The sequence below is a fragment of the Siniperca chuatsi genome, linkage group LG10 (genome assembly GCF_020085105.1).
Source record: "Siniperca chuatsi isolate FFG_IHB_CAS linkage group LG10, ASM2008510v1, whole genome shotgun sequence".
Taxonomy (NCBI): Eukaryota; Metazoa; Chordata; class Actinopteri; order Centrarchiformes; family Sinipercidae; genus Siniperca; species Siniperca chuatsi.
The window spans coordinates 13,898,939-13,925,915 of NC_058051.1; the positions used below are offsets into that span (position 1 = coordinate 13,898,939).

General features: G+C 41.0%; 1 protein-coding gene across 2 annotated transcripts in view; it reads left to right on the top strand.

The window, feature by feature from the left end:
- The window catches only part of pex14 (peroxisomal biogenesis factor 14), a 46,591-nt gene extending 27,562 nt beyond the window's left edge, over window positions 1-19,029 (top strand). Inside the window, exons 5-10 of one of the 2 annotated variants that reach the window (XM_044211277.1) lie at window positions 1,529-1,614; window positions 3,605-3,707; window positions 7,549-7,646; window positions 13,810-13,901; window positions 16,637-17,114; window positions 18,618-19,029. In XM_044211277.1, the coding sequence (XP_044067212.1) occupies window positions 1,529-1,614; window positions 3,605-3,707; window positions 7,549-7,646; window positions 13,810-13,901; window positions 16,637-17,114; window positions 18,618-18,641 (881 nt within the window). In that variant the 3' untranslated portion in view covers window positions 18,642-19,029. Of the gene's footprint in view, window positions 1-1,528; window positions 1,615-3,604; window positions 3,708-7,548; window positions 7,647-13,809; window positions 13,902-16,636 lie in introns of both variants that reach the window. The other variant, XM_044211278.1, reaches the window with a different exon arrangement.
- Window positions 19,030-26,977: the final 7,948 nt, after the last annotated feature.

A 26,977-nucleotide genomic window follows, 5' to 3' on the forward strand; every position in this document is an offset into this window, starting at 1 on the left:
AGGCTTGTTCACGGTCAACCACCTATCCCAAGGACTCCTAGGCCTTTCAGAAGCACGGTATTCTGAGATAGGTGACAGCCTATCGCAGCTATAATGTTGATGAAGACCCAAATTTATGTGGTTACCATATGGATGCTGGAGAATGATTCAAAATTTTCGATACGAAAGGTTACAGGTTCATCCCTGAATGCTGCAGCAGCAGCGATGAAACGTGCCCTTGAGTAAAGAGAATAAAACAGTGTTCACCTTGAAAATATACCATATAGCCCAATAGGACTGTGGGTCTCTCATTTTATTTGCATGTCAGATCACACAAGTGGTAAGGCACAAGATCAATCTGGTTTACTTACTTCAAGCCAGTAAACATGTACCACATAACCCATTAGGTGAAATCAGACCTGTAATAGAATATCAATGGTGTACTTTAGTGGCCTAGCTTGTAATAATCTCCTATTCATTTGGGCCCCACCAGAGTAAATAAAAGAAAAACTCAGAGTATATTTCCTCCGGACCTGTTTAGTGACATTTTCAGTTGAATGCCTCTCTTATGTGGGGAATTTCCACTTTGACAGACAGTTGGCCTACCCAGATGACAGCTTGCACAATGACAAACTTTCACATTATCTGCCACTCAGCAAGACAGTCAACTTCTCAACACCCAAACACACTCGCACTTACCTTTCTGTACATTTCAATTTTTAAAGGTTTATATACAGACACTGTATTAGGCCCCACCCCAAAATATGTGGAAGACAATGGAGTCCTTTCTGGAAGAGCAGGATAGAGAGTGCTTGTTTGCTCTGTAGACTTACCCTTTATAGTTCTGTTTCTGTTTTGCGTAAATAGATGGAATGACTGTAATGTCACAAAGAGATAAATTGTGACAGATCGCGCTCATTAAGTATACAAGTAAACTTCTAAAACAGTGTACAATTTCTTTATCTTAAAGGAACACACCAATGGTTTTGTATTTACTACATCACATCTAATCGTTCTGGAAACAAAAATGTTGCTGGGTTTTTGAATGGATGGTGGATGTATTTTTGTATTGCTCCAGGCATCCATGGGTTTCCATTAATTTCTGTACGGTATGAAAATCAATAAGCAGGCTCTTAAAACATGCTTGTATTATTTACATTATTAGTACATTATCACAGTGAGGTAATGCAGTGCAGACTTTTTATATCAATCTGCATCGAAACTGTGCAACCACACAATGATTATGTAACACTGATAAAAATCAAAGAGTGACAAAAAATCCTTCATGGACTACACAACTCAAGCAAGTTTCAAGAGCCAGCTTATTGATTTCCATGCCCTTTTCTAATGAATGGAAAACAATGGCTGCCTGGAATGGTAAAACAAAGCATATTAAATAACTCTAACATGCATTCAAAAGAAGCAGTATCTTGAGCAGGCATTTCAGCCACATTTAGCTTAAAGTAAACCTTTCTCCAAACCAGTATTTTACTGTGTTCAAGTGATTTATCCTCCACTCTCCTCTCCTCTCCTCTCCTCTCCTCTCCAGTTCCAGCAGGCTACAGATGGAGAGACTATGGTGCCCTCACCATCATTATGGTGGGCATCGCCTTTGGCTTTCATCAGCTTTACAAAGTAAGTTACACCCTGTTTTTCCTGCCCTTTCGATTATGTTTCCTCACTGACTTTGTTTTCACAGTTAATGTTTCTCTAAATTTGTTATACATATTATACATTGCATCCTAAGATCTGCCAGTACTGCTTCTCCCTCTCTTACATTTAAATTGGTGGGCTTAGCAAGTACATCAGTTTATGATGAATTATGGTGCTAGAATAGAAGGCGCCTCTGCAGTATGTAACATCACTCTGGTCTTGTTATTAAAGCTACCCTGCTTTACGTCAAAGCATGATCTCATTTGAACCCCTTCTTTTTAACTTACCCTTCCCTCCTCCTCTCAGTTATATTTTTTCCCTTTAAAAAAATATAGTTGCTAACACAGCACACAACCATTTTTTTGACGTCCTACCGTCTAAAAATAATCACCCTGGTTTTTATCAGGCTTAGCAGCCCTTGAACATGAGCTCATGAGGCCCCTTGTCCCCGGTGACATTAATCCCATAGTGGTTGTTAGTAGTAGTCTGAGTGGCATGTGGAAGCCATTACTCTCGTTTTAGAGGAGGACAGGAGCTCTAGCAGTAGCTCCTGGCCTGGATGACAGGCCGTTCTCCTGTGTGTGTGTGTGTGTGTGTGTGTGTGTGTGTGTGTGTGTAAGAGAGAAAGGGAGCGCGTATCATGTACATGCATATGCCTACCTGACCCTGTCTGCCTTTCATAATGCCGCACATGCACATTCAGGGTCTCCTGTCCCTTATTCCTCTGTCCCTGCGATCGTTCACTGACTAAAACACACACTGTGCCAGTTCACTGTTTCCTACATGCAGCAGGGTTTGCCAGCCACTGGTCACCTGGGAGGTGGGATTCCCTGGCGGGACGGCACAGGTTGCTGTCATGTCACTGGAGCGTAGCGCCAGTCGCACCATATGTCCAGGCTTCTGCCCATACTTTATTTATGTTATGGTGCACCTTGTAAACACCACACTCCCAGCAACCCACTTATTAATTACCACGTGTTGACACTCATTTAATCTTTTTCTCTAAAAAGTGTTTATTACTTGCACTGGTGTGGCTGCTTGCCACCTGAGTTGGAGAGAAAACCCGGCTCGGGCAGCAGTGAGATGCAAACCGGCTATGAGGGATTAAGTGTTCCTTATTCAGCCTTCAAACCAAAAAAAACATTTATGATTTTAAATGCAGTTCAGGCGGGCCCTCCAGGGTCACATGGACATTGATTTTATTTGGTGAGCTCGGCTCCAAGCACACATGTAAAGGATTCAGTGAGACTCTCACAAGCTGCTCGTCTGGTTAACACTCACACTGGATAACAAACATCCTCATTTGGCTGTCAGACATACATATCATTTTGGTAGAGTTCTGTTTATTCAGTGGCAGGGACACAATAAACAAAATGCCATTGTTTTTGGTTTTGGAAGACTATTTTCGGTGTTCACCACCATGTTTTTCCCTGTAGGCCTGTATCTTGCTTTCTCTGTCATTTTTTTGGGGTTTCATTCATTTGTATTGCTGGAAATGTGTTTAGGGCTGCAAATAACAGTTACTTTCAGAGTGGATTAGTCTAATTATTTTTTAGATTTACAAATGAATTGTTTAGTTAATAAGTAGTCAGAAAATTGTAGACCAAGTGTCTAAAACCCAAAGATATTACATTTACAATGGTATAAAAATAGAGAAAAACTGCAAATCTAGAACAAGCAAGTATTTGACATTTATGCTTGATAAATAACAAAATGACCAATCTGACCGATGACGACTGATCATCAAAATTGTTGATTCATTCTAATATACTAATGGTTTCAACACACCTACCTGTATCAGTTGCTTGGACACTCACTCCTAATCAGGCAGACAATGAGGCACTAGTCCAATAAAACAATGCCTTTGACCCTCCACTGCCAAGTCTAGGTGGCCCTGTCTTTACCTCATCTTTCTGCCCCTTCCCACCAGAGGGAAGTGTAATATTGTGCCATGCTATGCTTTTAATTGCAGAAATACATCCTTCCCCTCATTATGGGCAGCCGAGAGGACAAGAAGCATCTGCAGAGGATGGAGAGCAACATTGCAGCAATGAGTGGCACGCTGACACAGACAGGTGAAGATTAATATCTTCATCACTTTCTCCCTCCTTAACATTTTCCCTCATTTATCTGTCGCCAAAATCGGGGGGCCCCGCACGTTTTTAACAAATGACGCCGCTGTCATTTCGCTTTAATTTGAAATTGCTTGTTTACTGTCAGGCTCGGGCTCAATTAATTACGTTTCGCTGAAAAGCTCTTAACCTCGGAATATTAATGAGGAGTTTGGAAATGACAACTTTTCCTCCCCCCACCCATCCTCTCTCACTCCCCCCTTCCATCCGTCTCCCCCTGCACCAACCTCTCCCCCATCCAAACCTCCACCGCCATCATCATCATCCACCCTCTTCCCCGTAGGTGGCGAGAAAGTTCATTTTAATTTTCTGTGTGTGTATGTGTATTTGTATGTGTGTGCAGGATGTGCGTGCGGCATGGCACTGTGTGGCGTCTGGGCTCAGCACTGGCCCTAGTGTGATTAAGTGCACGGTGACAGGTGCGGCTCCCATGTTGGACAGGTGAGGAATCTCAACCTGGCTGTCAGGCATGGAGAGAGAGAGAAGCAGGGAGAGAGATTTCCGAGCTCTTTGTCAGTATAATTAAAAATCCAGGGAGGCGTAAATGAGAGAGGCACTCTGAGAAAGTTTGGTCTCGTTAGCAGTAGTGTTGAACTGGAGTGTGTTCTCACCTGAAAGGTACCAGTTCCTATTAGAGATAGGTGGCCAGGCAGAAATACAGGCACAGTGGAAACTACAGTTTTTTAAAAATAATAATAATATTACATTCTAGTTATAGTGTGCTTTTCAAGCTAGTCAAAGACACTTTACACAACAAGTTAAATAAAAGAACCTAGAGGCACGAGGTAATAGGACATTAAATCAAACATTAAAATAGTTGCAAAAAGGTGAGTTTTGAGTAACATTAATGACATTCATGAGCTTCAGTAGCATATTACATAATTTACGTCAGTGTTTAACTTTTTTGTTTGAATCATGAATTAATTAATTCAATTTTAAATTTAATAAGGTCACATTCAAGTGTACAAGCTGTGTGCAACTGTCTGTATGAGATGTCAAACAAGGTAAAAACTTCACCTCAGGAGTTCTTTATGCCTGAAGAGTGTGTAACTAAAGCGAATGCCTCTTTCCTGGTTTGCAAATTTATCTGGGTATTTTCCAGGTTTGGTAGAAAAACTGTATGAATTCATCTGAGTTTTCAGCTGTAGAGAGACAAAAAGACTGCACTATAACTTCAGTAGTACGACCATGTCAGTTTAAATACAAGCATGCTTTATTTGATTTTCCCTTCACCTCCAAATTACAACAAATTAAGTGTTTGAGTTTACAGCTCCTGTCACGGACCAACATAGTGTTGACGAAAATATGGCTATTATCATTTTATCCAGTCACACCCATGTTATTGTTTTCTGGCAGGCTAAGGTAGGTGGAGAGCAGCAATTGTGTGAGATTGCGTGCGAGGTGTGCCACCCTTAATCTGATTAACAAATATATGCTCTTTTATGGTCATTTTCTTGCAACTATGCAAACACATTTCCTCAGTCTACCTCACTGCCCATTCTTGCTCTACTTATCACTTTTTGGAGATTTGCCAACTTACAAGCCTTTACCGACAAACAAAACAGGGTAACCCTGTTTTGTTTGTCGGTAAAAACAAAATTTCACAGTAAGAGTCCTCCTGTGTTTTGCAGCGAGTAGGTGAGACTTCAGTGGGGGGGGGGGCATGTGTCTTTTCTTCAGCCAGTGTGGGGAACTAATTTGCTATGACTGCAGTAGCCAAGCTGCTATTGTAGTTAATGACTGTTGTAGTTAACAGTTGGGGAGAGGGGTTGCAATTACACTGAGAGTTTTCTCCCTCTGCTTTCCCTTTGTCTTCCTCTCCCTGTCGCTCCCTCTCTCCTCGCTGCACTGAGTAATAGCGACCGACTGCCTCGCTGCTGCCAATTGCTTGAACCCCCTTTTGTTAAAGTTCATGTATTTCTCTAGTGCCGGGCGCAATGAGGTGATGTATCCTTTTGAATGGGGACCACATTAGTCTCTCTCACCAGCCCCAGCTCGAGAGTAGGGGCCTTGACTCCCATTATGATTTGCCTACAACTTCACACAGACAATTAATGAATGGATCTTGGAACTACTTCAGCGCACCCAGGCTGTAATGGAATTGTGTGGCTGTTTGGGCACTCTTTGTCGGTGGGAGCCATATTGGTGACCAGCTGGCCATTAAAGACAGAGACAGGCCTGGACATATGTAGTGTACATTATATCGAGGTATTTACTGAATAATTTACTGAATACACAATGTGCACCCTCCTCACAGCAGCTGTAAGCCTCACACATCTTGTCTCCGATTCTCTCTCAAACACACACACACATTGCAGCTACAGCCTCCTTCTGATTCATGCCTGGCCAAAGTCACTGACTTCATTATTCTTGGCTCCATATCTGTGATAACTGGGGATAAGAAGTTCTGCATTTTTGTCAAGTGTCTGAACAGTACAAAGGAGTCAACTTTTGTGGAGAGACATGAAAAGAATTGAAATATTTGGCTGAAGTGGCTGAAAAAGCGGTGCCAGTGTTAATTCAGGAGGCACAGCATTACAGGATGGCAGACTGACCCACACATCTGGATAAGCTGTTTTGTGGTGAGGAGGAATTGGTGACTAATAATGCAGCTCTTGGTTTAGCGTGCACACCCTGTCATAGTAACACCTTTTTAAGCAGGGAAGGCCGTGGTATTTTAGTTTTATTACCGTTCTCAGAAAGGCTGGTCATACCAAGTAACAAACCCAAATTGTTTGCACAACGGTCTAAGGCCCCAACCAACGATCCTGCTCAAACTCGTATTCCGTAGGATTCTGCATACATGAAAAGATCAAACGTTTCGGCACCCCACCTATATTGATGCAACTCCACCCATTTAAACACAGGTGTCACTGCAAGATATTAGCTTCTTTGAAAGATCAAATATTTTGTCTGTGTTGGTTTTTCAAAAGAAACACAGCCTCCAAGCCGGGCTCTGTCTTTTGTCCTGGCCTGGGTTAATGTGAGATGAGGGTTCTTTACATCCCGTCCAGCCGGCTGCAGCTCAGGCTTTTAACCATTGGCCTGACAACCTCAGCAGTGGACCGCCACAATATCTGTTGATGTTAATCCTATTAGGCTTGATTTAACACTTTACACGCCCATGATTTATATGAATGTTTATTGGTTTTCTGTAATATAATCAGCTCGGGGAAACTTAATGCATTGTTTGGTAATACACGCGTGACTGGAAGCAGGGGGCAACAAACTGTGCCCGGTGTTATTTGAAATCATACACCCTCGTCCAACACCAACACTTGAACTAATTCAATCTTCAAAGTCAATGGAAAAAGAACAATATTTATTAGGATTAGGGGGGACATTTTGTCTGGCAGCCTCCTCCCAGATGAGAGCCTTGTTTTTTCCTTTGTTGATCGTTTGAGGATTTAAGATGCATTAGAAGGCAGTGTCTGGGTGGATAATGGAAGGTTAGAGACTGTTATTTGATTTAAGTTCAGGCACTAGAGATTAATATTTCCATCCTATGTGTATCCCCCCAACCACCCACCCACCCTCTACCCCCAGCGCCTTGGACCAAAAAGCTGCGACTAAAGTTACCGGGTATTAGCTTTGATTACAATTCTTAGAGGACAGCTTTGATCATTGACACAAGTTGAGTCTCATCAGTTCTGTCATCATCTCTGGAAACAAAATGTTCAGTTTTGTGGCACCGTAACAACCTTATCACACGATCTTACTTCCTTGTTTTTGTTTGTTTGAAGTGTGCTGAATTCACCGTCTGTTATTCTGCTTGTTTCCACAGTCAGCCAGCTGCAGCAGACCCTGGTCTCCGTCCAAGAGCTCCTGATCCAGCAGCAGCAGAGAATCCAGGAGCTCTCTCAGGAACTGGCTGCAGCAGAGGTAGCTACCACCTCACAAGCAACTCAACACCCTTCACTTACCACCACAAATAGTTTGCAGTTTGCTAGAATATCAGTAATTTCAGTTCAACCTCTGAGAGTTTATCATTCAAAAAGTTATTTTTATTTTTGCATCACCTTCTCCTTTCACTGGTTTTGCTAGTCAAACTCCAGATTTTGGCAGTTGTTTTTACTGTAAATAAGTTAAAGCAGATATTGGCACATCTATTGCGGTTGGAGATGCTCCTAAATGTTAATCTGGTTTGTCAAGTCACACCTGTTTGTTTGAAAACACCAAATCTGGCAATAAGTGCATCTTTCCTGTAGTTTGAACATGAAAGTTACGAGCTGCACCTTTTAAGGCCTGTTACGTATGATTGATGTTTTTGAGGAAAGCTAGACAGGCAGTAACTCTGAAATTACAGAAGAGCTCCGTAAATGTAAAGTTGCAGGTTGAAATCTCCAGATTGATGAGGAGAGTGGAAAGGTTTCTCGAGGCCTCCGTGTACTAAAATCTCTTGCGCTGCCCTGAGTCATAACTACCTAAGATGGACAGCCTTATTATACTGTATATCATCAGAACACAAGCTGCAAAAAAGTATGGTGCATCTCATCATGGGACCATAATCTTTAACCATATTGTCATTCCTCTTCGCCTTGATTTTTATAGACAGTGTTCATAATCTACTCAGAATTGTAAGTGTTTAGGTGAATCGGACTGAGTGATTGTTCTAAAAACTTATGTGCAGAGATGAAATGTTGCCTGCTTTTTATAACACCGCTCATAAATCGCTTTATGATCTCTGGGCTCTAAAAAAAAGTGCCTTGGAAGAGACAATCTTAGACAATGTTTTATGTCCACAGCTTGTTAAGCACATGGGTGTTTCACTGTAGCATCTGGATATCGCAGGAAAACATATGCGGACACATCTGCTTCGGCACAAACAAGGAAGAAAAATATGAATCTCTTCCCTGGACGAGGTTCATCAAAAACTGACGACTCATAGCTCATTTTGTGCTGTCTCAAGTTCTCAGCCACACAGTCTCTGTGAGCGGTGGAGAAAGCAGCGGTGGCCCAAATCAGCATGTGTGAGTACTGTACATGGGAGCGACGATCTGATTTGACCCTACGCTAGTCTGAAACAGATCTATCTAAGGTTTTCTGTCGGGCAAGCTGTAGGCCCACTTTAGACAATGAGTTCCCTCCAGCATAAAGGGACAAGAGATGTTTTTTCTTTTCATTCGTCATCTCCAAATCACAGATTGGATTAAAGAGTGTCTACTTCATTTGCTATGAGTGCCTTGTTGGACAGCGGCAGTGTATAAAAAGTATAATTCACATCAAAACACCCATTAAACAAATCATAAACTCTGCTTTATAGCTATAGTGTTGATCTTAAATTTTCCCTGCGAGTCGGCACAAGGCCTTCTGTTGTCTCAGGCCATGGGGGAAATAGGGAAATTGTTTTCAGGTCCGGGATGTTTGATGAGAAACACATGTTGGAGCTGGCGAGCTACTTATCATTCACCATTTGCGGCTTTCGGGGTTTGCCTCACCACGCCGCTCAAAGTGCGCCATGCTTAGCAATTATACCTCTCAACGCGGAAATGTGCCTTTAACCTGAAACACATGGAGACTTCTGTTTCCTCAGCTGCTAAGTAAACATTTCTCGTAGTTTGGAAACTGCTCAATTGCGGAGTGCCTTTACTGTCCCTAAACTGGGGACCTCATTATGGAAGTGAGTTTAGACAGACTGACTCATGTCCACATACACACACAGAGCACACGCTGATGCTGCACATTTCCAGACTTCAGAGCCTGAGACAGTTCCTCTCTTTTTCACTATTTTCTCAGTTATCATGACTCGTTAAAGACAAGCTGCTGTATTCTACCACTGGTGTTAGAGATAGATTCGCCTCAGGATGATTCATCCCTGATGTTAAACAGCCAAGTCTATTTCTGCTCCATTATCATTACAAATCTGCCTGTTAACTGTGTTTGCCCTGCTGTCTCAACTCGCTGATCGTTCTCTTTATTAGTGGATACTACATAGAAGATTAGAAACCGCCTTCTTGCTTGCGCGAGACGAACTGCCAGTGGGAAAGTGCATAAATAGAGTGAAATCAATTGCACTGTACCAGTGTTTCCACTCAAAAACACTCCTCTGGGGACTTCCTTTTGAAACTAATTCCATCATAAATATACATGCGTTACACGAAAACACACTGTCTGCCGGCGGAGTAACTGTGAATTAATTTGCCTTCAGACACTCTTAAACAAGGCTTGTTAAAGATCTTATCTTGTTGCTAATGGTCCACAGGCATTTATCTTCATTTAGCCAGATGCGTTGCCATCCTTGGGTGCTAGAGTTGATAGTCTTTTTTTCCCTGCTTGTTATATATATTTCTTTCTTTTTTTTCTTTTTTTTTTTTTGAAGCACTTAGTTAACTAGCAGAAAGAGGCCGACTCCTATCACACCCAGGCACCCACCCGAGACATATTAGTTACAAGGCTTTTAAACCAGTTAGAGGAAATCTTTACTAAGTACAGTGTTTATACAGTAAAAAAAAAACACATCCAGCCAGCGCAGTGCTGGTTGATAATGTGATAGGTGGCACCTCCTTCATAGGTTGAGTGTTATTTTGGTTTTGGTTGGTTGGTCCATTGTTTGTTGGTTGTTTGTTCATGCATGATGCTTTTTGCGATGTGCAGTGCCAAGTGGAGAATTATGTTCTCCACTGTTTAGGCCACACAGAGCCCTTAGAGCCCTGCACCTGCCCACTAGGAAGTATGACAGAACTCAAACACCAGAGGGAAGAGAAGAGAGATGCACACTCATAACTCTGAATCTTTTTATTTTTAAATGATTCGGTTATGCACATATTGCCTTCTTCAGGGTAAAATTGTCACATTTGGTCTGTAGGACAGGTGGTTCATATGGATGATGAACAAGGCATTAACATAGAATAATGAATTGTTTGTAAAGAGGTCATACATGTACATAGCCAAGAAAGGCCTCTTAACATATATATGTCCACATCCTCTGAACCAGCAAATACAAAATGGGAGAATGAGAATCACAAAGTGATGCATGCATTTAAATTAAGTCTACAAGAGGATACAAAATTCATTCCCATCACACATGCACATGCAATATTTAAGGTTCAGGAAAAATAAAGATGTTTGTTAGTTATGTTCTCTAAGTAAATTGGTAAATTGTTAAATTTAAAAGAATCACAGAGTAAAAACTTACACAATAATAAAACATTTGGGTGCACACATTTATATAAAAAAGTTAAGAATATAAGAAAACACATTGCTGCAAACCAGTCAAATTCTGCATTCAAGTCAAACATTATCTGATACTGCACTGTTGTGCCATCTATCCACAGACCTGGAAGTATCTTCTTGATGATGGTGCTTCTGTAATCAAAGCTGCAAAATCATTGCAGAAGTTAAATATTTTGATCAGCAGTTTGTTAAAACATCACATCTTACACACTCGTGCTGTCTATTGGATATGTATCAGCACTTCAGGTTTCTTTCAATCTCTCCAGTCACTGATACCCCTCCACTCAGCCTCCACCCAAGCAGCTAGTGCACTTAACACAAGATTCTTACACAATGTGTGTGTATACACACTCACATAATGTATCTCAAAGCTGAAATTCAGTCCTGGCCCAACATTTAATTAGGTTTCCTCAGACTTAATAAGACATATGTCAGAGGTAGTGTTGTGTGACAAGCCTTGATGTGAGATATTATATGGTGCTGCTCTGTAGATAATGCACATTATGTATGTAGCTGGCAGTTAACAATTCTACTCTAAAGCCTTTTTTTTCTTATGGTAAGTGATAGAAGTGTATAGAAAACCTCACATTTCAGTTATTTGGAGTAATTTGCATTTTTCTTAAGTTGATTCTGTGCCTTGGAAGTCTTTTGGCTCAGCCCATACAGCAATTAATTTTTTTCAATGTAAAATGAGAGAGAAGCAGAATCTAGCCTTATTATACGGGTGCCTTGGGGAGGCGAGGGATTAAGATGGTTCTAATGAGGTGACGGCTGTAATAAGAGTGTCTTCAGCCGGCCTCCAATGCACCACCTCTAAAACACTGCTCCTTATCAGCAAGGTTTAGGAGTCGATAAGAGTTTTTTTTTTTTTTTTTTTAAACTTCCCCCCCTCGCCTCCTTTTCTGTCTCCCTTCACTTCTCCTCCTCTGCCTCCCTCCTTCCACTGTAAATGAGTCTGATCCCTTTCAGATGTGATTCAATTAATTTCTCTTAGATTTAATTACAAACGAAAGAGTCCAAGTTATCCCTCTCCCCTCGATAGGGGGTCCATGCTGCCTAACAAGCTTCCTCTGGTGAGTCAGGAGAGTCTTAATTACAGTTTTTACTTTTCTTTTATCCCACTTTTTCCCTTGTCTTCTCCCTCTCCTCCCTCTGGTCTCATCAGTCTATCCTCCTGTTCTCGCACATTTGTGCTTTTTATTCAGGAATGGACTGCGAACGGGGAGCTATTATCTACATCACTAGTTTCCAATCGTTTTTTTTGGCTTGAGACCCTTTTATAGCCAAGCAATGCCTCTTCACAGGTTGCATTTTTCTTTTTGTCCGTCTATCTATCCGTCCCATTCTCGTGAGCTCGATATCAGGAACGTCTTGAGGGAATTTCTTCACATTTAGGATCCATCTTTACGTAGTAATCAAGTGCAAATGTACCTGTTTAGCCAATACATCTATGATAATCCTTCATTAATCAGTTTAAAAAAAAGTATATTCACTGAAATCAGACATATGTATCATCACTATAGTGATAACTTCCATTTAGCCAAAAAATATACTTTATACCTTTTTACTCATATATATTATGAGTCTGGACAGACATGGATATAAACTGCAACTTGACTGGTTGGCGGAGGCATACAACAGCGGGGGGTAATTCTCTCTTATTTTGGTAATCATCTCACAACCCCTCAGATTTATCTTGAGACCCCTTGGGAGCCCTGACCTCCATGTTGGGCCAAGGCCTTTCTCATTTGAGTTGCTTTTCATTATCTCCGTCAGGCGTAAGCTTGGAGGGGATCGTGTGTGTGTGTGTGTGTGTGTGTGTGCGCGTGCGTGTGTGCGCATGTGTGCGTGCGTGCGTGTATCTGTCTGTAGCTAATCTCGCACACTACTGGACCCATCATCCTAATATTTTTTCTGCACATTTATGACTATGCTCAAGGACCTCTCGTGGTTGCGGTGGTTTTACTGACTGAGTCTGTCGTAAAGCTTAGACTTTAGTCTTTTCAGCATTCGCCATTTTCCGTTAAGTGTCAACATAGCAAAAGGCATTTCCGCCAATCGGCTAGGCTAAAAACAAGTCTGTTGCAGGCCACATTTTGGCCTTTGTCGTTGCTCAAAAACTGACATCCATAGAAAAATTTGGTCTGCATTTGACTGTTGCTATGTGATGTTTTTATTTCTCTAGGCCTTTATCAAAACTCGTCATTTTACAGTATAGCTCTCTCTGTCGAAGTTCTGCCTGTCCCTAAAAAAAAGTGCTGCAGAGACAGATTTTCGGCAGCAATTTGCCATTCAAATAGTTTGCCATTATACCCTGTAGCATTTCATGCCACACCAGTGTGTGTGATAACACACGCCTTTGATAAAAGACAAAAAGAACAAAACAAACTGCTAAGCTATGGTCTGCCTTCATGAATGTGGCCATTGTTCAAGATAAAGTCATTATCCAAAACACTAGTCACTGGCCTAATCTTTTCTAGATAGTATGGAAAATTATGTAAAAACAGCATGATTCATACTCACTGGACTTTCTGAGCAGTCGAGGCCATAAATGTGACTGTAGTGGGATTGTTTGTCCTCTTTTCTTTCATCACCAGCAGTAGGCAGTTGTGAGGTTGTTATGGTGACGGATGACCTGACAACACAAAAACGTGGCTTTTAACATTTGCATTTGCCGTATTTGTTTACCTTGTAGCCTGTGTCCTTTTTTTTTTTTTTAAACAAAGCTTTTTTTATTATTATTTCATATTGTTGAAACCAAGCATAGAGGAGCTGTTGAAAGATGTATATTGACTTTACGCTGCAACCCTGCATGTGACCTGAACAGTGCTTGTGTGTGTGTGTGTGTGTCTCACGTGTGTTTGTCCTACAGGCATCATCTTCAACCAGCCGTGTCCTGGACAACCAAACAGTTGGAGAGCTGAAGGCTGAGATCCTCTCTTTGAAGGGCTTACTGCTCAGCAGGTAACAAAGTTATCCAGACCCCTGTCACATGAAACAGTGCAGGTGTGTGTGTGTTTGTTTAAGGGCGGATGGCTCACTGTTTTCATGCACTTTTGAGTTCCTTTATGCAGTCCATTTGAACCATTTCACAGTGTTAAACAGAAATAAAGCACCGTCAATTTGATGTGTAATTTACTCAAACATAGAATGTGTTAACTTGTACCTCTTATCTAGATGTGATTTTGGCCACATGTCATTCACACCTGACATAATAGCATATTTTGTGGCTCCCCTTAAAGAATATGTATATTGATCATGAAAGTTAAATGTTTGACTTTGGAAACAGCGATTTGGCAAATCTTAGCTCAGGGTACACTTACCAGTTTTTTCCGGAGCTTTCAACTGCATCTTGTGGTCTTCCTTGCCAGTGGAGTTTGCTCTGTTGTCATCACGTGACTAAAGTATGGAACCACCTAATGTGGTTTAGGGATAGCCGTCAACTGACACCTGGTCAGTGACTGACAAATTAACATACCGGTACAGACAGTAGCTGCATTTTAGCAAAATTTGCTGAATATGGCTCTCTCGTGAGTCGTGTAGATTTTATTTCGGGGGCTGCCTGAGCATACACATTGCACTTGACCTCATGTTTGTAATGAAACTGTTTTTGGTTGCTATAACTTCAAATCAGGCCCAGATTGGCCATCTGGAGCACCGGGAGAATTCCTGGTGGCCTGGCCAGCTCATTGGCCTGGAGTGTCAGGCCAGTGTTAAAAATACAAAATGAAATGGGTAAATCAAAATGAAAAAACATGGAGAATCTACAGTCACTCAGAACTGCTTTGGTATCATAACCTGATAGTATGATCTCTGCCTGTCATCACACGCGTACACATCAACACAACATTCAGTCAGTGCATGGAGTGCGCATGGCTGAGCAGTGTGGAGAAAAAATGGACAGCGCAGGAGAAAAAGAGAAAAGGCGGAGCTGAGAGGGAGCACATTTAATATTTCAACAAAACGTACAGTATACAAGGTCTGTTATTAATGTGTGGAAATTGGCCTGGGCAGATGTTATATTCCCGGCCTGAATTATTATCCCGGTCTGGCACTGCTTGAAATGTTGCTGTGAGCTTAAGTACTTTAGCTTTGTTTGGCCCAGCAGCAGCGCCAACACGCGGAAAGTGGTGTGTTGCAAAGTTGGGGCCCTATTCTAAAAACTGTCACCTTTTTCAGGCCTGAACATAAATGAGTAACCTCCCATCTGCTGAGGAAGACTGCGAGATGTGGTTGAAAGCTCTGGGAAAAGCTACTAAGTTGACCTTGACTTAAGATTTATTATTTAAGTACATATATAGTTTCTGGAGTTCTGAGTTTAGCTCTCAGAAATAATGTACATATAGTAACTACAAAACTGCTGTCATGGAATCATCTTTGCATACCCACTTCTACAGTACACTACTGTTGTAAATGGCCTGAAAGTTTGTGTATGAATAAATAAAATAAAAGAACATACAGTATAATGTCACACCGTTCTTCCATATTACTTGCACACTTAAAGCATAATCGTTAATCTCAAATATATTTAAACTCAAAGGCATTTGAGGTTATAGAACTGATTGCACCATTTCTTTTACTTTACAACTTGCCTCGACCGATTAGCATACTGCAGGCATCAGCTGGTCTTCTGTGTTTTTTTATGTTTTTATTGGTAAGCAAGATAACCACATATGCGCATAATTGCTCCTATGCAACTTTCAGTCATTTTATGAGTGCAAAATACACATGAATCTAAAAACACAACAAGAGAAATCATTTATATGAACTAGAAAATCAGCTGTGTCCTGATCAAATATAGATAGGTTTGTCATTCATTTTATTTGTTTTCTGGGTAAAATCTGATTGTACCTACCACATCTTAATACTAGGTGTAAAATATTTTGTGTTACTGTTGTTACAGGTGTCATTGTATACTGCTGGACATCCCCTCATTCTCTCCAGCTTTGTTCCTCAATCTAGTCAGGCACAGCCCAGCTCAGTTAGGCCCATTACCATGCATAATTATGTATCAATGTCTATAATGAAGCCTGAAGTAAGAGTGTACATCAGAAAACCGGCGAGGACGGAATTGCCTCAGAACTGTCTAGTTGAGCATGTTTTGTTCCCCTCGTACATTCTAATCAGTAATAATCCCTTTGTCATTTGCTTTCTTGACTCCATCCCGACTCTCACAATGAGTTTTCTGGCAAAGGCTTGAATCACAAAATAAAGGCTCTGCATCACCATCTGTCTCCAAACGTGTTACCTTCCTGTTCAAATGATCCAAATCATCTCCAAACTGTTTTTTTTTTTACCCACCAAGAAGTGCTGATCCCATTACGATTCAACGTTGTCTTTTTGATCTTAAAAGCTGCAGTGGATGTAATTAAAGAAATCTTAGAGCATCTTTACCAGGTGTATGAACATCTGGCTGTTTGGGGGGGAAAAGCCATTTTCTCTGCTGTAATTATGAGAATTACATAGGGTGCATTGTGTGTGGCTGCATGCTGAAAAATAAACTAGCATTGAGGCTATGTTCCAAGTCAACACCTGACTTAGGAAGCTAGATATAGTTTTGTGGTTTCAGTATGACCAATAATTGCTGATTACATTGTGGGAAAGCTCTTTTCACACTTTTTGATCACAGTGATGTTATTGATGAGGGTTGTGATAAGGTTTCATTTTCTTCCTCTCTCTTGTCTGCCCCTCACACACAGGAAACAATTCCCTTCCACTCCCACTATTCCTAAGATCCCCTCGTGGCAGATTCCTCTAAAGCCGCCTTCAGGTTCTGGCTCGCCATCAGTCAACCACACCAACAGCAGCAGCGACATCTCCCCTGTCAGTAACGAGTCCGCCAACTCCTCCCCTGTCAGAGATGGACACCACAGCCCCCAGGATGCACTGGGGGGACCTGATGGAGCTCATGATATCAACGGAGATGCCGGCACTTTGGGTCTCGTCGCAACACTGCCCCTGGACCTAAAGGACCAGGTCCGCATGGAGGTGCAAGGGGAGGAGGAGAAGAAGGAGGAAGAGGAGGATGATGTCAGCCACGTAGAGGAGGAGGAGGGGAGGGAGGAGGAGGAGGACGGTCTAAGCATGCAGACAGAGGATCGGCGAGGTGGGGATGGACAGATTAACGAACAGGTGGACAAACTGAGGCGGCCCGAAGGTGCCAGCAATGAGAGTGAGGTGGATTAACAGTAGAAAGCACAAAAACACTCTCCAAACACAGCTTCTCATCTCTGCTGACAGCTTTGTTTCATTCTGCTCCTCTCTGCTCGCACTGATTCTGTCTTTTTATTTTTTAAATCCATTTTCACTGTCTGTTTCCACTTGTTTCTGTAACATCTTAATCTTGAGCAAAATGAGGAGTAGGCTTGGGTGTGAGAAGACTCAAAACTGACAAATATTGGAGTGTCTAGTTCAGGGTGGGAAATTAGCACCAGCCAAATGCTGGTAAAATATGAAAGTGATTGAAAGTGATGAAAGTAGATTTCGGACAGATAAATGTTCAAAAATTCACTAGCTACTCAATAGTAAATCATTATTTTCTGTCAGTGGCTGGTAGATGATTTAAAACATTTCCTTGCTAGCTTACCTCAATGTACTTTTCATCATGCAAACTAAATGACTGCATGCCGAGCCAAGTACCATGTTGTGACATTTCGTTGAAGGGAGAAATGATGAGCAATAGTCAAATCAGAATGACTTAAAAAGGATAACCATACTAACCGTATGACTTACTGCTTTTAATTTTCATCATTTGATCAGATAATTCACAGCTTTGCCTTGGTGTCCTTGTAGACTAGGGCTCTTGCAGACCAAAGAGGCAGTGCTGCACAGAATAGCTCCCCTGTATAGTGCAGCTGTAGGTCAGGAGTCATATGTTGCTACTTCAGTTTCAAAGTTACTGTGAGCTTCAAGAGAAGCGTTTGCAGACTTTGTCTCCCTGTTGATGGCAATAGGAGAGGACAAGCTCTTCCAGGGCCGGAGCTTTTAGCCTCTTTTTGTGTCCTTTCGCATTGGTGTCAGTCTGTCAATAATTCACAAGGCCAGCAGGGTGGCATTTGGGTGAAATAAAAGCCCTGAAATTCGAGATTAGAATGTGATGACGGGCTTTGTTCCATGCTGGTGTCAGAGTGCTCATATGCTCAAAGGAGGGGAAGATAAATGTTTTTTCCCCCGCTTTCCTTTTTCACTGAGGGCTGAATTGTGCATCTTTCAAGTGTGTGTGTGCATGGCAGGCAAGAAAACCCAGACTGTCTGCTGAGCTGTATCTGTGTCTCCAGCAGGGCAGCTGATTTGGTTTGTGAAGTATGTTAATAATCAAATGATCAACAAATAACAGATGTATTAGTTCATGCAGCTTGAAATGTCAAGGAGGCTAAAAGCGGAAATCTAATACAGAAAGCCCAGTTGCATTGTATTATTTTCCGTGACAAACCCTCCGGTCCAAATTATGTAGGGCCTCCTACAGTGAGTAATCTTTACAGAAAACGGCGCCAATATTTCGTAATTAAGCTGCAGTAAGACAACGAGGGCTGCCACAGATGGAAGTTGCAGAACTTGTATCACTTTTTTTCCTCCGTGTGGAGGTGGATGGGGGAAGTTTAAAAAAAAAATTGCCCCATGATTGAAAAGGAAAGTAATAAATGAATACTTGACTTATTGAATTACTCACTCTGTCTCCAGCTAACAAGAAGAGTCGATGAGTGAGAAGAAGGGATATCAGCTCTCGTGCCATTTTCACCTCCATCACATGGCCTTGATAGGAACACAGAAAAGGTAGAGGGGCACTGCACATTTCACTGTGGCACCGGTCCTAACCTACAAATTATGTTTGGTTATGTTGATTGTTTTTATGTTAAAAGTGTCGAATGATCAGACAACAACATTGCAGTATACTGTAAACTATATATTTTTGATTTATTTTAAATGAATTTGTATGGATGAATACGGTTGGTTAAAGAAGTACAGAATCAAGAGGTGTAACCTATGCTTAGTCACTGTAGTTTCAGTGATTAGTTCTCTCTGTAACCTGCTGATTACTGTCTGAATTTCAGCCAAAAGTGTACATAAGTATAATAAATTTGGTTTGTCTCAAGTAGAATCTCTGTTATATTCATTTTAAACCAACTGGACACAAAATACACACTACTGTATGTCACTATTAAAGGACAAGCCTAGTATTACTGGAATTGTCATGTTTATAGTTTACATTTCTTGAATTCAGTCAAATGTACCTAATTAATATTTTCATCTCTCTATCCAATTAACATTAAAGGAAAGAAAAATGCACAATAACAGACAAAAACTCAAATCACACAGAAGTTGTTCTTTAAGTGGGTTGTTTAAGATGTTTGTGTGAATGTGTGTATGTTCAGGTGCTGAAAGGTTTTCTGTAACATTCATATCAAGTAACAATTCGTAGCAGTTTATTAATAATAAAATCAGACCATGGGGGACTTTACCTTCTGTGAGACAACCTTTTGTCGTATTTGTTTACCAAGTTTGAGCCTTATGCATCCAGTAACATCAGTGTTGTACATTTGTCACCATTTGAAAAAAAATCCAACATCTCTGTATATCAAGTGATCCAAAGCCTGTGAATTCTAAAACCTTTTTTTTTTTCTATAAGACCAGATACAGATGAGAATATTACAGTACTTGTGTGTATACTGTATGTAGAATCAGGGCAGGGACTTTCAACCTTTTTTTCAGCTCTCTCTCTGGAAATGAGTAAGTGACATAGATAAACATATGTGTCAAGTTTTGTTTATTTGTGTAGGTGTATCGTCAATGTGTCTTTTGGTTTCTGTAGTGGGAGTACTGCCTTTCGAAATAGGGTTTCCTATTCTATTTACATTCCATACATTGAAGATGTTGAAGATAGCCTTTATATACATTACATTTAAAAAATGTAACACTTAATTTTAAAATAAACACTTTTTGCTATAAACAGTACAGAAAACTCTGAGGCAGAGTGAGACAGGCAGAGAAAAGGAAAAGAAAGGAGAGGTATTATAATAATTGCAGAGACAAAAGGTAAGCTGTGACAGTAACCCTATGTCACCAGGGTGTATCTTCTGTCTATCCTACACGAAAAGAGGGACCAGTGTCATTTAAGTGTTTGAAAATGGCCTGATGAACTAATAACACTAAACATCTATTGCCATGCTAGTAGCCCTGTGAGGTTGTAACACTATGACCAAAAAACTGTATTCCAAAATAAATGCAAAATGTATAGATTGCTTTGCTATGCTTATATTCTTACCAGTAGTGGGGCAAAAAATGTCACGGTGAGGTGTTGCTAGAGAAAAGCATATTGTTACCTAAATCAAAAGGGTTTATCCTACAGTGGACATCTCAGTCAGCTTGTGAGGCTCAGATTTACATTATCAGCTTTTCAGCAGTCTAAGCTGTTCTTTGTCATTCCAATCTTAACTTAACTTATGTTAACATGCTAAACATACTTAGAGCAATAAGCCTTAAGTATAGGTGAGCTATACCTGTGCTACATATGATTCAGTGTAGTTGCATTATTATTCGGCATAGTTGTATGCATTAATGTTGCTAACTTATATAAAAACTAACTAGTACAAACGTTACATGCATTAGCTATTGCCATGCTAGTACATGTAACATGTACGAATGTGTTTTAATTTAAAAGAGTACTCCACTGATTTAGCATTGCACTTCTATGACAAGACTCACGATGGGCACTTTTTTTTAAAAGATCAAAACCGATGCAGCAGAAGCAGAGATATCACCTTTTTTTATTTCAGGCATTCTTCCTCCCTTTCTAAACATGCCACCTACATTACCCACAATGCAACTCGACCACTGATAGTGCAGTTGGAGATTCAGCTGTGTTATGCAAGTATCGGCTAAAGTAGCCTCGAGCCGCTAGCCTATTATCAGATTTCGTGCAGCTCCCTCTGGAGCCACAGAAGGCTTTATACAACTTTTTTCACATATGCATTAGCACTCCCCAAGACCTGTAAACTGATGTGATGTGTACAAAGAGTGGAGTTTCCTTGTAAATGGAGTTCATCCAATAATTGTCAAGATCATTTTCTCTGGACCAAAGTGTTGGACTGACTGACCATGTGACTGATTAATTATTCCTAGAGCTACACCTGAAACTTGGATTCATTCTATTTATATAGCACTCCATTTTGCAGCAAAGTCATCTCTGCACTGTTCGATGGACAAGTTCTCATTCTGACTTTCAGTCAACTGTATCTTGATGTTTGGTGGAATCAGCCTTCTCTTACACAACCTATGTCCTGATTGGATGCTGCTTTAGCCTTAGCTAAAACGCTACTATATAGTGAGCGTACTCCATGAAATATAGGATCCATAGCTTAGATCCATACCAGATATTCCCAAAATCACAACACTGGAAAATTTGTATTTTCTTTATAAAGCGAATGTATCCTAGCTCATATTTATTTATCTGTACTTAGTAGCGAAATGTGTATATTTAGTTTATGAAACTGAAATGGTGCACATTTCATATTGAGTAGCAATCATCAAAATTCAGTCATTATAATTTAAATTTGAGCAAAAATTGGTTGATGCTTTTGCACAGGTTGTGTTGCTGATAAATCCATGAGGTTCCCAGAAATGCCACAGGTAGTTTTCTTTATACGCAATTTTCTACTGTCTTTCCAATACAAGGTCCCATCATAGATCCTCATCCTAAAAAAAGCTGGGCTGAAAAAAAATTTTTTTTCCTCATACGGGCCATTCTGAATATTGCCATGTATTATCAAGTGTATGAATTTAATTTATCAAGGTCTAAATGATCAATAGCGTTCCACATATTGATGAGGTGTATAAACTTCTCTGAGGTTCGATATCACATCCCTTTGTAATCCATTAACCTCTCCCTGGAGTTCAGGCCAACCTTAGATTTATAGGGACCTAGTGTAATAAATCCACTTGTACATCATTTAGTGTCTTAGGGGATTTGCAGTGCATTCCTGTCCAGAAAGCACCATCTATCCTACCCTCATATTCTCATCTACATTTTAAAAGTCTTAACATCCACCACAGCCTGCATACCCTTTTAGAAACCTTCTATAAATACACTTCCTGGGTAGAGCTGGTGTATTAGCCAGTAACCAGTGCTTCTCAGTGTGGTAATGCAGGGAGGGATTGTTTGTCCAAAGCAACACCTTGGTTTTGACACCATTTGGCTCCCCGGTTGGGAGCCTTAACCTCATCAATCTTGCTGCTAAACGGAGAGCACTCGATAGGGTAGTGTATCGACGCGCTCTGAACTCCATTGTTCACTGGAACTGAGCACTCAGCAGGTTAGAGGCCTGAGTGTCTCCTTGGATCAATGCAAGGGTTGTTAGCCCATAGCAGCCAGTCAGAGGGCTACCGTAACTGTCTGCACCATACACACATCATCTCTACTCGTTTAAAACTCCTTCTTGAGTCCTTGATCTTGGATCCTGGTCCAGCTTTTGTTTTCTCATCACACTGATTCAGGATAGTTCACATCCTAGCAGCATAGATCCAGTTCTTGAAGCATCAAGCTCCACCTAACATGGCCTCCAGACATCTCTGTCCAAGGGGAAGTTTCCTGTAAAAATTTGCATAGGAAAGGTCACGGACAATGCAGGAAGAGGAGGCCTGAGGATGAAATGTTTCTCCTTCCTCTTCCCTCTAAGATAAGATGCATGTGGCATGCAGCTGGGAGCAATCTGATGTAATACTTGATGTGTGACAAGGCCTGTGGAACTCCACCAGTTGCTTTACCCCTCTGGAAATATCCTCTTACTCCTTGGGAATCCTTGTTTGGACTGATGTTATCAGCATCTGCAGTGAAAATCTGTTAACCTTCTTTCAAGATGTTCCCAAGTCCTACAATTTAGTTTCTCTTGTATATTCTAGATTTTTGGGGTCTGTACAGTTTTTAGCCACATTAGCTTTCAAAGTCAAAGCCTTCATTAATCAGTGAAATAGCTCAACTTCTACTAGATGGATTGGTACAAACTTACAGATATTCATGGTTCCCAGATGATGTATCCTTGTGACTTTGGTGATCCTCTGACTTTTCCTCTTGTTCCAGGATGAACTGTAATAACGTTGGTGATCAAAGCTCAGGTCAAACTTTTTATCTGTCCAACACTTTGGTCTTTGACCTGCAAAACTAATGACAATATCAGCTTCAACTGTACTTTGTATTTCGTGCTAATTAGCAAATGTTAGCATGCTAACATGCAAAAATTAGGATGGTGACCGGTAAACATTATACCTGCTAAACATCAGCGTGTTAAGCTGTATTTCGACTGCAGGAACTTTTCCCAGGGACTAGGAACCTGGTCCCCGTGTTTCCACTGCAGGGACCATGGTCTAAATTAAGTACCGGGGACATTTTTTACCCCCCAAAAGGTCCCTGCTCGGGGGAGTTGTACTTTTCAGAAGTACCAGGACTTTTTTTTGGTGCAGCGGCTCAGCTACTGCGCTGTTGAAGCCGTGGTGGAAGACACCAGATGACCAGTCGGTTGAAGATAAATCACGTACAGCCCACATGCTGCTTGTTAAATGCTGTAACCACTAACTGTTGTCATGCTATTGCTACCCTAACCAAAAGCTAACATTAGCTACTTGCTAACGCCAACTGCTAATGTAATCGATTATACAAAATTATATCTTGTTAATGTTGCAGTGAGACACGCTTATTTGTGTGTTTTTCAGATGAAACGGATTGGTAAAATGAACTGCAGGCAGCAGACCAGTGTGTTTACTCCTAAATAGTTGTAGAACTAAATGTGTGTATAGTGGCTTCTTGTATCTGAAAACAAGTACATACTGCTATATATATATAAAAAGACATGTAACGCTTATGCTTGTGTTACCATATTCTAATATTACAACGCTCTGAGGAAGTAGTGGCTCTCAATTTCACGATATAATACACCGGTAAGCTCAGTATTTAAAACAGGTGAGAGTGCATAGGTTAAAATAAGCAAAGGTCCTTATGCTGAATTGCAGGCGATGTGTTTAATAAGTTAAAACAATAGAGTTATTGTACAATAGATGAGTTACACCGGTGTAACTTAATGTTAGCATGCTGCTGTTAGCATTTAGCTCAAAGCACCTCTGTGCCCAAGTACAGCCTCACAGAGCTGCTAGAATGGCTTAAGACTCTTAGTCTTGTTGAAAATATTCATGGTTTTATATTCTACATAGGCTTATAATTCAATAGGTTAGCAGGCCTAAATCTTTCTCTGACTGATGCTTTTCCTCAATAGTGTTTTCAGCAGTGAAAGTAAGGAAGCATGGGTCACCTCCAAAAGCTCTCTGTGGCTGTCTTTCTAAAAGCAGCTTACCAGCTCTGAGCAGCCGCTGAACACTGGCTCCTTCCTGGTGAAAATGAGAACATTTGACAAGCCAAGGTCACCAAGGGGCTTTGCCTGTATAAGGCTTCAATCGCAGGGCCCAGCGAACACTGCAAAGTCATAAAGCACTTTGTCATCACTCGCTATATAAACTCTCAACAATCAAGTGGGATCACATTCCCTCCCGCCCACCCCCCACTCTGTGTGGCCTGTGTCACTTGATTTTCTCCTGGCGCTGTTTCAAATCGAAATGGAGTATGTGGATACTGGAAGACTGTCATGTGGAAGGCTGTTCGGTGTCTTTTGAACCTGAAGGAAAGCTTTGCTCACCTTAATGGCAGGTAAAGGAAGGCGCTGGTGAGGAAAAACACAGGGAGGTGGGTACTGGCGGGCAGTATTTATGAATGGTCAAATAATGAGCCATCAGGAGCGTGGTGGCCATGAGAACATGAAGGGAGACGAGAAAAAAACGAATGCCCTTGTCCTGCGATGGTGGAAAGCAGCGACGCCGTTGCGAGGAGATTGGATTATCCAAGGGAAGGCCTGTCAGCCTGCTGAGGGACCACGGCTGCGGGCGGCACAGGGGCAACAGATGCGACGCTCGCCAGCATTTGTGCAAATTAGACTAATCACCGTGCCTGACTGTGGAACACCTGAAGCATGCTAGCGGCCAGGTGGGCAGGAGAGGGGGGAAGGGAGAAGAAAATAAAAGGGGGATAGAAAGTCCAAGCACTGTCTGCATGGCTTTTTGCCTTTGATCACAATGGGCCTCATGTACTGATAGCACGGCTATTCAACTACGTACAATATTTCCCGTAGACCTTGTACATATACAAGACTAGGGGTCTACAGCCATGCTAACCACTGTGAGGCTGCACTGAGGCACAGTGGTGCTTGAGTTAAATGCTAACATGCTGATGTTTAGGTATAATGTTTACCATTTTCACTATCTTAGTTTAGCTATGCTAACATTTGCGAATTAGCACTAAACACTGAGTGCTAGGACTGTCACGATCATGAAATTTTAGTTGACGATTGTCATACAAATAACTGCGATTAACGATTTAATTGTCTTTTTCTGTTAATTTAAAGCACTATTATAGTATAAGCCTAATAATAGTTTAATAATACACATACACCTTAGGAAGAAGAAAAGCCATTTATTGGCATTGAACACTGGAACGTGTACATTGGGGGGCAGTATATTTGTCTATTGAAAATATATAATATTTGAAAGAATACATTAATGCATTACTCTAGTTCGAGTAGTTTCTTATTTCACCATTTAAATTCTACTTATTTTAGTGTTTACTCACAAACTACTTTAATCTGCTCACCTTGCTTTTCCCTTCAGTTCTCTTTTCCACACGCACACACCTAAACCGCGGTCTCACACACTGGCTTGCCCCGCCCCGCCTCTTTCTGTTTCTCTCTCCCTGTATCTCTCTGCTCTGTTAACTTTCTTCGTCAGCAGTAGGTTTTATGAAGTCGCCCAAAAAACACAACTCGCATTTCACATTTTTTCACCTGCGATTCCATTTTCACAGCAGCAGGTGAGCTGCGTGTGGAGGAGGCTTGTTGTTGATGACCTAGCCTATCGAAACCAGGTGCATTTACAAGCTTTTACTAAACAACAGCATAAGTAGGCCTACATTAAACAGGAGACTCTCTTCGTGTTCTCTGCAGGGCATGTGCAATTCTCAGTAGACTGCACGGAGGTGAAAAGTGAGGGGAAACTGTCCACTAGTTAATCGGTCGCGGATGGCGTTGTTCTCTTGGACAGATAATAAAATTTAAATAAAAAATGCTAAAATGGGTCACCAATTGTACTTTGGCAGCTGTTAATATATCTGGGCGGCCCACCCAAGTAAAGTCTATGTGTGGAAAACGACGCGGAAATAGTGATGGAAATATGACATTTTTGTTAGTTTCATCCAGCTGTTTTTAAACAGGTGAATGTAAATGATTCTAAAGATTATTCAAAATGATTGAGGTCAGCTCAAATAATTACGATCAGGCGATTATGTAATAATTGTGACAGCCCTACTGAGTACAGCTGACATTAGTGAGAATATCATTCGTTTTTCAGGGATTCGGTCATAAATGGCAAATAAAAAATTTGAACTGATGATTGCGCCAGATGAAAAGTCAGAGGATCACATAAGTTATTACAATCCATCCAGAGGGGGGCATGAACGTCTGTACTAAATTTCATAGCAAATATGGAAAACAGGTGTTAAAACATTTCCCTCAAAACCACAAATGTCAACCTCATGGTGGCGCTAGATGAAAAGGATTCATCATCTTGGAACCATGAATATCTGTGCAAAAAAAACCAACATTTATCCATTTTTTTATTAATTTACATAATTTGCAGTTCAGCTAGTATGAGCAAAGACTGAACAGACTGAGACAAGAAAGACCAGTTAAAACTTTACCTCACACATCTTAACCACATCTTATATCGCCATAACAACAAAAGTTGCCAGGAACTGACTTTGGTGAGCTCATAAATTGATGGACAATATACAATTCAACACAGCTACTAATAAAACCAATGTATAAATAAACATTTCAAATACACACAATTCCGTTCAGCAAAAAAATTTTATACTCTATAAACAAATACTCAATATTTCTTTCAGCCAGGTCGGATAACTGAACCAATCAGAGAACGTTTAGATAATAATCAGT